General features: G+C 42.8%; 1 protein-coding gene across 4 annotated transcripts in view; it reads right to left on the bottom strand.

Moving 5' to 3' along the window:
* Positions 1-13,668, bottom strand: part of P4HA2 (prolyl 4-hydroxylase subunit alpha 2) — a 1,028,898-nt gene that overhangs the window by 918,073 nt on the left and 97,157 nt on the right. For all 4 annotated transcript variants that reach the window (XM_044069196.1, XM_044069194.1, XM_044069197.1 and 1 more), the window contains exon 2: positions 10,020-10,121. In XM_044069196.1, coding sequence (XP_043925131.1) covers positions 10,020-10,101 — 82 coding nt within the window. In that variant the 5' untranslated portion in view covers positions 10,102-10,121. The remainder of the gene's footprint in view (positions 1-10,019; positions 10,122-13,668) is intronic.

Raw genomic sequence — 13,668 nt, 5'->3', positions numbered from 1 at the left:
GTGGCTGCAGCTCTGGTGGAATGTGGCCTAATGCCCTTAGGCACTGGCTTGCCATGGTATAAGTAGCAGAAATGAATGCAGTGGCCTATTCATTTTGAAATATCTGCTTTGAGATAGCCTTTCCTTGTGATCCTGCAGCATATGCCACTAGTAATTGCTCTGTCTTTCTGAAAACTTTGGTTCTGTCCAAGTAGAATCTAAGCTGTCTGTGTACGTCCAAAGAATGCAGAATTCTTTCCCCCTTGTTCTGTGGATTTGGATAAAAAGTTGGCAGATGAATGGTTTGGTCAAGAGCCACACTGGACACCACTTTAGGCATAAATATTGGGTTTGTCCTCAGGGAGACCCTGTCCGGATAAAAAATGATAAAAGGTTCCACAGCCATGAATGCCTGTAGCTTTGAAACTCGTCTTGCAGACGTTATTGCTAGGATCAGAGCTGTTTTCCAAGATAAAAACTTTATATCAGCAGTAGCAGCTGGCTCAAAAGGAAGCAGAGTGGGTTTTTCCAAGACACAGTTGAGGTCCCACGCAGGCAATAGCGATCTCCTTGGAGGCCTTACATTTTTGGCTACTCTGAGGTATTGTTTTAATAAGGGATGAGAAAAGATTGTTGGCTCTGCATTGTAATGAGCCGAAATGGCAGAGGCATGAATTTTAATAGATGAGAAAGATAGGCCTTTGTCCAGCATCTCAGTTAAGTATTGTAAAATCTGAGGAATATTTGGCACAGCTGTATCTGTTCCTTGTGCCTGGTTCCAAGCACAGAATCTCTTCCATTTTTCAGCATAAGATTTTCTAGTACTAGGCCTTCTGGCTTCCAAAATGACATCCATCACAGCTTTGCTGAGAGGTGTGTTTTGTATGACTACATTATCCGCCATGCTGCCAGGTTTAAAGTCCTGAGTTGGCTGTGCAGGATCTGATTGTTTTGCTGGGACAGTAGATGCGGTACTTGAGGTAAGGTCCAAGCTGGGCATTGAGACAAGCTCCTTAATATTGGGTACCAGTGCTGGCAGGGCCAGTCTGGTGCAATCAGTATCATCTTTGGCTTCTCCTGTCTGACCTTTAGGAGTACCTTGGGGAGGAGAGGCAGAGGGGGAAAGGCATATACGGATAGGTTTTTCCAGCTGAAGGATAGGGCGTCCACTTTCCATGCTTGTCTGTGATAAATCCTTGTGCAGAATCTCTTTAGTTGGTAGTTGTGAGGGGAGGCAAATAGATCTATGTCCGGGCATCCCCATTTCCTTGTTATCATGCTGAAGACTTGTGGATCTAGCTGTCACTCGTGGGGATCCATGAGGTTTCTGCTTAGTTCGTCTGCCAGAGTATTTTTCCTTCCTGGCAGGATTTGTGCCTGCAGATGTACTTGGGTAAGTCAATGCTGTGTCCCACAAAGTCATGGCTATTCTGCAAAGGGGGTAAGAATGTGTGCCCCCTGTTTGTTTATATACCACATATCCGTGGTGTTGTCTGTCTTTATCAGTAGTTGCCCTGGATGAAGTAGGACCTTGAAGGCTGTCAGTGCATTTTGAACAGCTAACATCTCTTTTTGATCGATATGTAGATGCATTTGGTTTGAGGTCCATGTTCCCTGAATGCATCTTCCTGTCATGTGGGCCCCCCAGGCATAATCTGATGCATCCGTTGTTAGTGTCTGCCTGGCTGGAAGTAATGTGAATGGCTGTCCCTTGTTTTGGTGACAAGCCTTTGCCCACCATCGAAACTCCTGTTGCAGGCAGGGAATGAGAGTAATTATAGTTTCCAGGCTGTGGCAATGTTGAGTCCAAACACTTTTTAGGTACCACTGAAGTTTCCTCATATGCAGTCTTGCATATGGAATGAGTAGGATGCAGGATGCCATGAAGCCCAAAGCCTGCAGAATTTTTCTTGCAGATAACTGGGCCTTTGTTGCTAACATTTTGAAACAGGTAGTCAGTTGCCTTTGTCTGGCGTGAGATAAGCCATCTGGGCAGTTGTATTTAAGCTTGCACCCAGGAATATTATCTCTTGAGAGGGTACTAGTTTTGATTTCTTTTCGTTGACTGTGTACCCTAGGCATGTTAGAATATTTTTCACAAACGTCAGATGCTGTAGAAGGATGTCCTTGTTCTCTGCTTGAATGAGACAGTCGTCCAAGTAAGGATATATTTGTATTCATCTAAGTCTGCAGAATGCAATTACTGGTGCCAGGCACTTTGTAAAGACCCTGGGTGCAGTAGATAAGCCAAAGGGCAGTGCAAGGAATTGGTAATGCATTGAGCCAGCCTTGAATCTGAGGTATCTTCTGCATATTTGTCTGATTGGAACATGCAGGTATTCCACTTTTAGGTCTAAAGTTACAAGCCAAGCGTTCTTGCCCACCATGGGCAGAAGCTGCTGCAAAGTCAACATTTTGAATTTTGGTATATCCAGGAATTTGTTCATAGGTTCATAGGTTCATACTAGGCTATCTGCCCAAGGGCATTTATAAGCCTAGCTTTAGTTTGAATAAAACTATGCCTATTATTTTGCTGTGCCTCTGTCAAGCAGTGACACTGAAGTAATCCTGGGGTATATCGTACATCCCCATCCATTGGTCAAGATTCCTCTTGAACAAGACCAGCGAGGTGCTCTGCCTCACATGTACGGGATTTTGTTCCACAGCATAGGGAGTCTCTGGGTGATGAATCTGTCCCTCCAGCATGTTCTATTAATAACCGTGTCAAGGTTTAAGTCTCCGCCTTGTGGTTCTGAGGATCTAGATTTTTGAGGTGAAGCATATTCATCAAATCAGGGTTTGACATGGCCTTATATGTCAGGCACAGGTCACCTCTGAGCAAGCGGTATGAGACTGAATAGAGCTGGAGTTCTTTCAGTCGGGCAGCATAAGACATATTTTGAGACCCTTTATCCTTTTGGTGAGGAACTTTTGGGGCCTTTCCAGCTGCTGCAGGTGTCTGGTCAGATACATTCGAATGGGGCATTGTACTCAATCATAGGTCTAATGAGTGATGAGTACAGTTGATCTAGATGTGAATCCTTCATGATCAGGTGGGCAATGTAGAAGGTTTTCCTAACTACTTTAGCAACATGAGTGTCAAGCGAGGCTACTGTCAACCTGGGTCCCCAGATCCCTGATGACTTCTTCTGTGCTCAGTGGATTGCCACCTATATGGTAGCTAGGGTAACCTTGTTTTCGAAGGGTATGACTATGCATTTCTTGGCATTTAACTTTAGGCCATGGCTCTGGCACCAGTTATCCGTTTCTGTGAGGCCCTTCTGAAGGATATCTGTGTCAGATGTGTTAGTTTGCAGTCATCTGCAAACTTTGTCAGCCATAACCCTCCTGTGTTTGCTTGTACTTCAGAAAGTAGATGCCGAACAAGAGTGGACCCAGGACTGAGCCCTGTGGGACACCACTTGTGACAGGCTTTGAGTCTGACATGGCTCCAGCAACTCTGACCCTGTGGGTTCTGAGCCAGTTTGCAACCCATCTTGTGATGTATGGGTTTACATTCAAGCTGATGAGTTTTTGATGATACCTGAGTGGAAGGCCTTTGCCAGGTCAAGGTAGGCTGTATGGACTGCCTTTCCCTCATCAATGGCCTTGGTGACTGTCTCGAAAAAGTCAACCAAGTTTAAAAGGCATGATCTGCCTTTGACAAAGCCAAACTGGGTTGGATCCAAAGTCTGCAAGTTCCTATGTCTTTATTTATGAGTTCCATTATGATCCTCTCCATGGCTTTGCAGATAAGGCTTGTCAAGCTAATGGGGGTATTTCCAGGGTAGGGTGGAGGTGGAGGCACTTGCTTTGTGGGGACCACAGTCGCCGTGCCTCCCTTGATGATCGTATCCTGAGGTGAGGCTAAGATTAAACAGCTGTCCTAACTGTGGGTTTAATTCCTCATTGAGTTCATGGAGCACACAGGGGACACCATCGGTCCCATGGATGCTGTGTTTTTGCTTTGGAGAGCAGTTCTCACCTGGGCGTTGGAGATGTTTGGGGGGCTACAATCCTCTGGTATAGATATCTCTCCTTTTGGGAGTTTGCACTGAACCTGTCAGCCAGTATGTTGGCAATGTGTGTAGGTTCAGTAATCTTCACATCATTTTGAACTAATTCTGAGCATATCTGGGAGTTTCCTCCTAGGTTTCTAACATAGCTAAAGAAGGCCTTATGATTGTCTTTTGAATCGATAGGTCCAGTACTGGCTTCCAGGCTTTGTCCTTTCTGGGTACCAAGAACAGTCGAGTAAAATCCTTGTCCCCGCTCTTGCTCTGGCACTTGTTGAATGGCCCTCATGTCCATGAAGGGTGAGACTTGTTTTTGTGCCTCTGCCCATTGATTTTTTGGCAGATCTGGCCAGCCGTTTGCCTTTGGCAGGGTATGGAAATGGAACTTGTAGCCTTGTGACACGATATTTAGAACCCACTTGTCCTGGGTTTATAATGTGCCAATTTTGAGAAAAAAGTGCTAATTTTCCCCCTAAGGGTGCTGCCAGGAAATAATTGCTTGGTGCAGGCAGGGGGAAGTCATTGGGACAGTTTCCTGTAAGGTTGTGATTTGTCTTCTCCACTTTTGGAGGTAGAAACACCCCATTGCTTTGACCCGCATGAACCTTGCGCCTGGGATCTGCCTCTAGGGCGTCTGGGTCTGCCCCTTTGATGTCTGTCTGACACAGCAAAGGACCAATTCTTTGTTGGCCAGTGTCTACTAAACCTAGGCAGCTGTACTTGTAAGAAATCTTTGACCGTTTGCATAGATTTAGCCTTGTCCTCCATTTTCTTTAACACCTCTTTTGCCTCAACACCAAACTAAGTATCATGCTGTAAAGGTGCATCTAATAATTTAACTTTAACATGATCAGGCAGATATTGTTCCTTTAACCAAGCATGCCTTCTAATTACAGAACGGAGGCCTCTAAAGAATCAAAACCACATTGCAAAGTATGCTTTCCAGCTTGTACAGCTGCATGCAAAATATCCTGCATTTCCTTGTTTTCTGCACATTCAGAGTTTAACAAGATTTTCTGTTTAAGCAATGCCATGACATGTTGCTGATATTTGAGCATATGAAACTGACAGTTTAAGGCCCTTATAGCCAAGGTAGCAGATGTGTAAACCTTTTTTCCCCATCTATCCAGTGCCCTAGAATCCCTGTCAGCCTTAACAGGAGCTGGAGGCAAGGAGTCAGGGGTAAGGCTAGACTCCGAAAACACATCATCTACAATATCTACCACAGGAGGGATGGCTAGTGGCTTGTGCTGAGGTAGTAACAGGAAATCCCTGAGCCTCTTTTTAGATTCTGAAAAAACTTGGCTCTCCCAGTGGAAATGCTCCCTCATGGTATGTAAGGTTTCCCCAAAAGAATAGTCCTCAGGAAGAGAAGCTGAAGGTATGGAGTCTTCAGCATCAGAATCCTCATAGGGGGGAAAATAATATTCCTGATCAGAAGAGGAATCAGAAGAAATGGAAACCTGATCTGAAGATTCACAGTCAGTCTCTTGCCTAGGCCACTTATCAGGAAGGGGATGGGAAACCCTGATCAAGGTAATCAAGTCTTCGGCCATTTTGAGCATCTGTTTTTTGGGCAAGGAGGCCTGTCCACATGGCTCTTGAGTTTGCTTCTTTGCCTTAGAAGGTGCTTTAGTCTTTGCCTTTGAAGTCGGTTTAATGTAAAGATGTTTGAGTCTGAATACACCCTCAGAAGCTGGTGGCTGCTCAGCGGCTCCGGACCCATCTGAAGGATTAGCGTCCGAGGCTCCAATACCTTGAGTTTCCAGCGGCATGGCCGACTCCATGTGGGAGTCGGTAGCAGCCAGCGACTCTAAAGTTGCGGTCGTCAGGGGCTGCAAAAGCACCTCACTGAGAATGAGCGAACTGGCAACTGGCTTAGAAGAAGCTTCATCGTCGGTTTTGGGCCTCGGCTGTATTTCTTTTTCTTTGTGTTTTTTTGTGAACTTCGGTAGTCGGATGGCTTTCCAACGACATTTCTGGATAATTAAACCTGCATCCAAAGTAGTTTAAAGCAAAATCATACAGACGCTTAATAGTGCGTTGGTTAAATCTAGCACAAAACCGACAACCCAGAAAGTTATGATCAGGGCCTAGGCAAGGAATACAGTAAGAATGAGAGTCTTTATGAGGTATTTGCTTCCCACAAGAAATACAATTATTAACTTTTTCTGACATTGGTTCTGGAGCAAGAAAAAAGTTTCCCCAATGGGGTACTTAGCCTTATAGAAGACTTCGGATCTGAAATTCGAACTCGAAAATCTCAGGAGTCGGCCGACCGGCACTTGCCAACTGCTTCTGCTTCGGGCACCGCGCGGCAAGAAAGACTAAAGAAAATGGCGTTGGCTGCTTCTTTTATACCCTTGACAACCTGATGTCAGGGAAGAGGCGATGACAGCTGACGCAGGACCCAAGACGTTGGAATTCAGGCCGACTGAGGGCAACCTGCCAGCAGGATTACCCAAATGTAATGACTGCAACACTGAAACATGAAGAACATCTGTATAAAAATTTTCAATGTATGTCAATACCTTAGCTACTGGAAAAGAAAATGGGTCCTACATACAAGCTGTGTCCCAAACAGAAAATCTCTACTTGTTATTACAGGTTCACAGGGCAGACTGCTTCTGTAAAAGTTATTGAACAGAAACTACCCTGTTACGGAAAACCGCTGACTGGGCTATCAGTGACCAGTCAGTATCAATGCACAGAGATCAGAGATGACTAATCTCAGTGGATAGCCAAAAGCCTCTGGTACAAGGAAAGCTATCTGGACATGTCTAGAAGAAGGGGATGGAAACTAAATCTGCCTACGACATAACGGACATTATCCGAATGACCACTGCTTTGGGTAGTCTCACCATTTGAATGATCTTCATTGCCTGAGGAAATGTGGAAGACCAGTGAGCAGACCCTGACAGAGATTTACAACAGCACCCTGCATCCAGTCACTTGGTGTTAGAATCAGGAAGAAACATACGAAGCACCTGGTACCAGCTGACTAGGTAAACAGACAGAAAAGTCAATGCGCCATTTCTTGAAAACCTTTCTGGCCATTTACGGATTCAAGGGATTCATTAAAGGTACAAGTGCAGTGTGACTGGGCCTGTCCACTAATCAAATGTCTTCTCCAGGAAGCTAGACTACTGAAAGTTTTTCTTACAGGCCAATTCATATACTCTCATGGCCTCTCTGCAAAAGACACAAGAATAAGTCTCCACTTGTTTCGTTCCATAACAAGTGAAATTATCCATGGAAGTATGAATTTGGAAAACAAAACTCTTGCAGCACTAATAAGAAAACCATAGTCCTTACTTTCAGGACAATGACATGTAAGAGAGATTAATGGTTGGATTGCAGGGGGTCAAGTGAACCAGATTAGATTCTGACAGGGAAACACTGCTGCTTTAGCACAAGATCCCATTTTGACAAGCAACATCCCTAATAAAGTGATGGGGAGGGATTCAATGTGATACCTGTACTGCCACCACAGTACAATACACTTGCATCTGTCAGGTTGAAATATACCTTGCTGGAAAAAAACTGACATCTTCTGGCACAGCTTCTAAAAGGGATAAATGAGGGAATATTTGACTGGTAAGCCTACAATGGCTATCTTGACACTAGGGGAAATAATGGCATCTACTTCTGCCCCAATGCTGCAGGTGTGACCTAAAGACCCTCCAGCTGTAAACTCCACCACCTAACTTACCAAGAAGTCTACAGACGAAGCAAATCAGCTTAAAACGAGATGTCTGATTACATTAAGATGTCAAAATGTGCAGGCTTTTCTCTAGCTCTAAAGAAAAAGACAAGTCTTCCTTGTGTTCCACTCTTTGGCAGGATCAGGGACAGTTCGTAGTACTGTCTGCTGGGTTGCAGCCCCTCCAGCAAAAAAAAAAAGAAAAAAAAATGTGCTGACTCAGAACGTCAACTCTATTTTTAAATTAAAAATAGACTACTTTCTGTTGTGTTCTGGGCTTTATTACAATTAACAGGCTGTTTTGAAAGCACCACATCATTAGGCTTCCCAACCATCAGTCTTTGATCGTCAGCATTTGGAAGTGACAGCAGCATCGCTCAATGAAAGACTGCTGCCTAATACAGTGAGAGGCCCTTCTTATTGACTCAGGCTGCCTCATGTGAGAAGTGGAGAGGTAGGAGGTAGCTAGTCTGGAAGAGGAAGCGCGAGTGGGAAGTTTTATTTATTTTAAAGTTTTCTCCAGGCACTATGTGTGCTGTTGCCAGGATGTGGGAAGACGTTAAATACTTAAAAGTGTGTGTGTGTGTGTGTGTGTGTGTGTGTGTGTGCTTGGACATTCATGGACAAACTAATTAAGGGATCTTTAGGGGATACTATTCATTTTGGTGTTACTTCAGTGCTTGTGCATATATGAACAAACTGCTGAAGGCATCTCCCATTTTGGTGTCAATGATGTGATTTTGCATACACGGGCAAAGTACTGAATGGATTGTTGGGGGAAATTATTCATCTTGGTGTCAGTGAAGTGCCTGTGTATACCTGGACAAACTACAGAAGGGAATGCTGGGGAAAAGTATTAAAATTTTATAGGTTCATAGGCAAGAATTAGGCTAGCTGCCCTTGTGGGCCATTTTAAGCCTAGTCAATTTCCCTTTTTGAGGGGACCCATGCATGGAATAAAGCATTTAGAGCTGCATCTGTCCATTAGTAGTACACTGGGCAGTCCTGGGGGTAAACTTTCTGTCTCCCATCCACAGATCTAAGTTGCACTTGAAAATGGACAAGGATGAACTCCGTTTTATGTGGATAGGGAGTCTGTTCCATAGCAGCAGTATCCTCTGCAAAATATCCCCGTCCCTCCAAACCATTCCGCTGATGTTGAAGATGAGGTTTCCACCCCTAGGCAGAGTATTTCTGATACCATTTGACCAGCTAATGTGCAGTAAATCCAGCACTAATGGGTCAGAGGATGCCTTGTATGCCAGACACGGGTCACCTCTTAGCAGTCTGTAAGATACACAGTACAGTGAAAGAGCTTTGAGTCCGCCCATGTAGGACATGTTGTTTAGGCCTTGTATACTTTTAGTGAGGAATCACTGCAGGCTTTCCTGTTGTTGCATGCGGGACACTTCATAACCAATCTAGTGCTGCAAGAAGATACAAAAACAGGTCCAAATGCAATAACAAAAAGGACCTAATTTTACCTTGGATCTTCCTTTGCTAATGACTACTCGGCATAATAACGGATTATATCATATAACAGCAAATGAAGATTACATTCTGCTTTGCAGCTATGCAAAGCTGCTAATACTTCACCTTTTAACAAGTCTGTGTTGTGTATGTGTATGTGTGTATGTGTCTAAGTGTGTGTGTGTAGGTGTGCACGCACTGACAAGATGCATTTTTCTCTCTTTCCCCCAATAACTATTTATTTCTACTTCTGCTTATATGTGCTTGTTATTTATTTATTTATTGATTGATTTTCTTGTTTTGTTTGGGGATCCACTTCATAAGCAGAGTGAGCTGTGGTTAAATGTCTGGTAGCACCATACCTCTGGTGTTAAAGGAACTTGCTGCAACTGAATCATGCCTTTTTATGCTCAGGGGCATACTCTTTATCAAACATTAAGCCACATCTTACTGTCCAATTCTTTACGAATCATACTGCCTAAATTACACAACAAATAGACCTTAATGAAGCATGCATTACATTCACCAGATCCTCTACATGAACAGTGTTTGTTTGTAGTATAACGATGCTCTTAATCATGCCCTTGCAACTGCAGTCATCAGAAATGTAAAAGTGTACTATTCTTACTTGGCCAAGTGTGGCAATAAATAAACAGAAACTAATATACCAAAGGTCAGACTGAGTACAATAAAGGTTCCCTTAAGTCTTGCCCTAAATAAATAAATGCAGAAACAAAACAGTGTTCTTTAAGTTATTGTAAATGAAGCCCTCACTACATCCTCCAATTGGTACTACTCTGTTAACAATATAAGGAGTGTCACTTCGACTTTTAATCTAAATTCACACTTACCAATTGAGGTGAAGAACTCCGCCTTTGTCTTAAACCAACAGAATACGCTCATTAAGATGAATGATGATGTCAAGTACCTCATTTTAATTAAGTTACAGAATCCTGAAAAATGAAGAAAAATGTAATAAAACACCTGCACATTCAGGAAACAAACCTGATGAATAACATCAAGACACCTTGTCAGGTCAAACAAACAAGACAGACTTCTCTTTGTAGTTCAACACTAAAACATTTTGATCAGTGTATGTTTATTCAGAGCAAACACAACTATGATGGATATGCCATGGCATGGCCTTAATACCATAGATGTAGTTACAAAATGTACTTCACTCTGTCCTGAATGAAGCAGCCATTTTAACTTAAAACAATGTCAGAATCAGTCAGGGAAAGCTTAAGAAAACAAAATGCCTTTACTTTAACCCATTTTACTAAGGGACATGTGAATGTCAACACAAGCTGTCAAAAGGTTTCAGTCAAGCAATAATATACAGGAAACGCGTACATTCATCTGTCTCATTAAAGTAAATTAAACTGAAGTCCATCACACCTCTTTGTAGAGCATGCTTAAAGCTTGAAAGACAAACCAAAATACATTACAGCTCTGCATGTGAAAAATGCAGACCATCCACAAAATAGCAAGAAAGGCTAATTACCCATGTATAAAACAAATGTGCTATTAAGCAAGTAAAGGTAGGTTTATTTTCACATAAAATTTTGTAGAAAGAACTGTAAAGGTTAGCTTATAAAAAGTTCAGTGCAAACTTGCTGTTTTTAGTTAAAGGTAATGAATGGATCCTGATTTAGTGTCCCACCCAATCTGCAGTCCTAAGCAACTAGTCCTTCCCCTCTGTACAAATAATGACCTGCAAAAGTCCTTCCACTCCTGAGCTCAGTCAAACCACACTCAAGTGGTACAGAAAAAAATCAAAACATCATAAATGACCTACAGACTGTCAGCAACAGGGTTGGAGTAAGGAACGTCGGGGCCTACTCATCCTGATCTATGCAAGTACATAACCTTTACCTGCAGTAAGCAGAGGTTGATTTCAATCAACAGTAGCAGTAAATGCTACATAACCAAGCAAAGAAGACCACCACTCAGCTAAAGGCTTTATACTTACTGAACATCTACCCTCACAAATCTAAGAAAATTCTAACTAGAGGCACAAAGTTGAATAGCTCACTGATAGTCTTTATTCCTTATGTTTCTGCAAAAGAATTCGCTACTCTCCCTCAAACCCACCCTCCTAATAGCTCTCAAATGTCCCTTCCCTTCAGTGGATTACCTTCGTCCTTTCTACGACAAAGACAACTCATCAAGAATAAGTAAGCTGTAGAGAGATAAAGCCCTGACTGTGGCCCAGGTGACCTGGGCTTTATTAGCAGCTCCTGCATCGGCAGACATGCATATCCATCTAGAGGGAAGAGTGTGCACAAAGGCACACCTAGTCATGGATTCCTGGAAGAAGCTGGAGATACACAGTGGGCAATATCTCAAAGAAGGCAGGGACCTTAACTGAGTTGCCACAGAGACAGAACAGCATGTCAACACATCTCATTGCATGTCTAACCCTGGTCATCTATGGGCGTGCACTGAAGAAAGGTAAGGAAAAACACTCCTCAGTACCAATGTGTCCTACATCCTCAGATGCCTCGATCTCCTCACAGGCTCAGAGCATGTGTCAGAATTAGTCCAGGGAAGGTAAGGACAGCCTGGCACATGTGCTAGAAAAGGAGGCCCTGGGAGCAGTAGATGATAAGCTACAAGGAGTTCCAAAAAGAAAAAAAAAAAAAAGTACATTACCAACACTGGTTTATGAAGCCTCTAGGATATGGCTTCTTAATAAATCTATTTACATACTGCATTTGCAATCAAAGAAAAAGTGCTTGGTTTATTAGTGTGTGGTATTAACTGCTGCAAGCTGCTAGATACAGCTGTAGTTGCACAGCACAGCTTTTTTATGGTCTTCAACTAAGCTGTTCATCAGCAGTCATTTTGCAAGTCCAAGGCACAGAAAATCTTAAACATTTAAAATCCGTGTCTGCTGGAATGAGATAAGTATCCTTTAACTCTACAGTTAACCAAAAAAATTGAAAGATGGAATAAGAGGCAACAGGTTATGAAGGGATAGCATTTTGAACTTTGGAACTTTCAAAAACAGATTGATCTCCATGAACCACCTCTCTCTGGTACCAGAAACATCCATTAAATGAATCAAAACCTTTTCTTATAAGGGAGACAGGGACAGTTTCTACTACTCCTTGACCAAGCAAATGCTGAATGATAGGGGGAAATAAAAAAGTTTAATCTGGAGGATGAGGAAGAAGGGACTCTCACTGCGATCAGTAGCCCTGGTGGATAACTCTCAGAACCAGTTTGTCTGAGATTATACATTGCCAAAGACAAAAAAGGAGAGGTTTTTGGAGCAACCATTCCATTGTTTTTTTTGAACATCTGCTTCCCTGACATTTCCTTATTTTGCTTTTTATAAGAGGATCCTAAACTAGGGATGAATCCTTCAACAAAATTTTGGCATGAAGGCTGAGAAATCTGAGTCATCCCTAGAATCAGTTTCCCCTTTTCATCACATTCTTTTAGGACCTCGGCAGTAGATAGCCCAAATACAACCTCCATATCAAGGGAAGAGTTACAAAGTTGAGCTTGCAGGCAACTTCCGAGAACATAACCATGTGAACCTTCTCACAACAAACACAATGGCTGCTGCTCTGGAAAATGCATTAAAGAAATCATAAGAACACTTTAAAGCAGATTTCTCAGCTGTCCTTATTTGGAGGAACATACTTCTTTTCAGGTCTGATTTAGGATATCCACCAGAAACAAAAGATAACATTTTCGAAGAAATGCTATCCTACATAGGGATAGCATGCATCCTGGCCATATACTTTGGAATGTTATTAAAGTTCAAACAATGAGAAAGTCTCCATTAAACAACTGTGATGATGTTTTCAGACAAGATGTTCGGATGCTTAAAAAAAAAGAATTTCATGAAAGAGGGTATAAGGCATGTGAAGTTGAAAGGAATATTTGTATGGAAGCTATCCACAGGGAAAATGATGCAAAAAGTACAGTTGTGTACACTTACCATAAATGTAGATGTTCGAGTGTATTCACTGTTGCAGTCATCACATTTGGGTTATCCCTGCCAGGGTAGCCCTCGGCCAGCCCGAATAACAGAGACTTAGTATTTCTGTATCGGTTGCTGTCGCTTGAGGATTGACGTCAGGTTGTCAGTAGCATAAAGTAAGGCAGCAGACGCCATTACATCAGTTTTTCTTGCCCTAACCTGTCAGGAGCCCCCAGGTAGGAGCCAGGTTTTGGTGGAAAACCCCCACCAGTGGACAATAAACACCAATATGTCCCTTGTTAAGAAAGGGACGAAAGGAGGATGGAGGGAGGGAAACCAGGACTGAAACAGTGAACACACTCAAACATCTACATTTACGGGAAGTGTACACAACTGTTCTATGTTCTTTTGTTTCACTGTTGCAGTCATCATATTTGGGTTGATTCTCAAAGCTGAAGAAATGGGTGGAGGCAGTCAAGGAAACTAGGGGCTGGCTAGGATGCCCTGCAAAACTGCAAAGGCAAACCCTGCCCTGGATTTGAAGAAGAGAGGCAGGTGGAAAT

This window comes from Protopterus annectens, chromosome 4.part0, assembly GCF_019279795.1.
Source record: "Protopterus annectens isolate FY-2018-M chromosome 4.part0, PAN1.0, whole genome shotgun sequence".
NCBI lineage: Eukaryota > Metazoa > Chordata > Ceratodontiformes > Protopteridae > Protopterus > Protopterus annectens.
The sequence above is the reverse complement of the archived record's forward strand: the minus strand, read 5'-3'. Positions and strand labels throughout refer to the sequence as shown.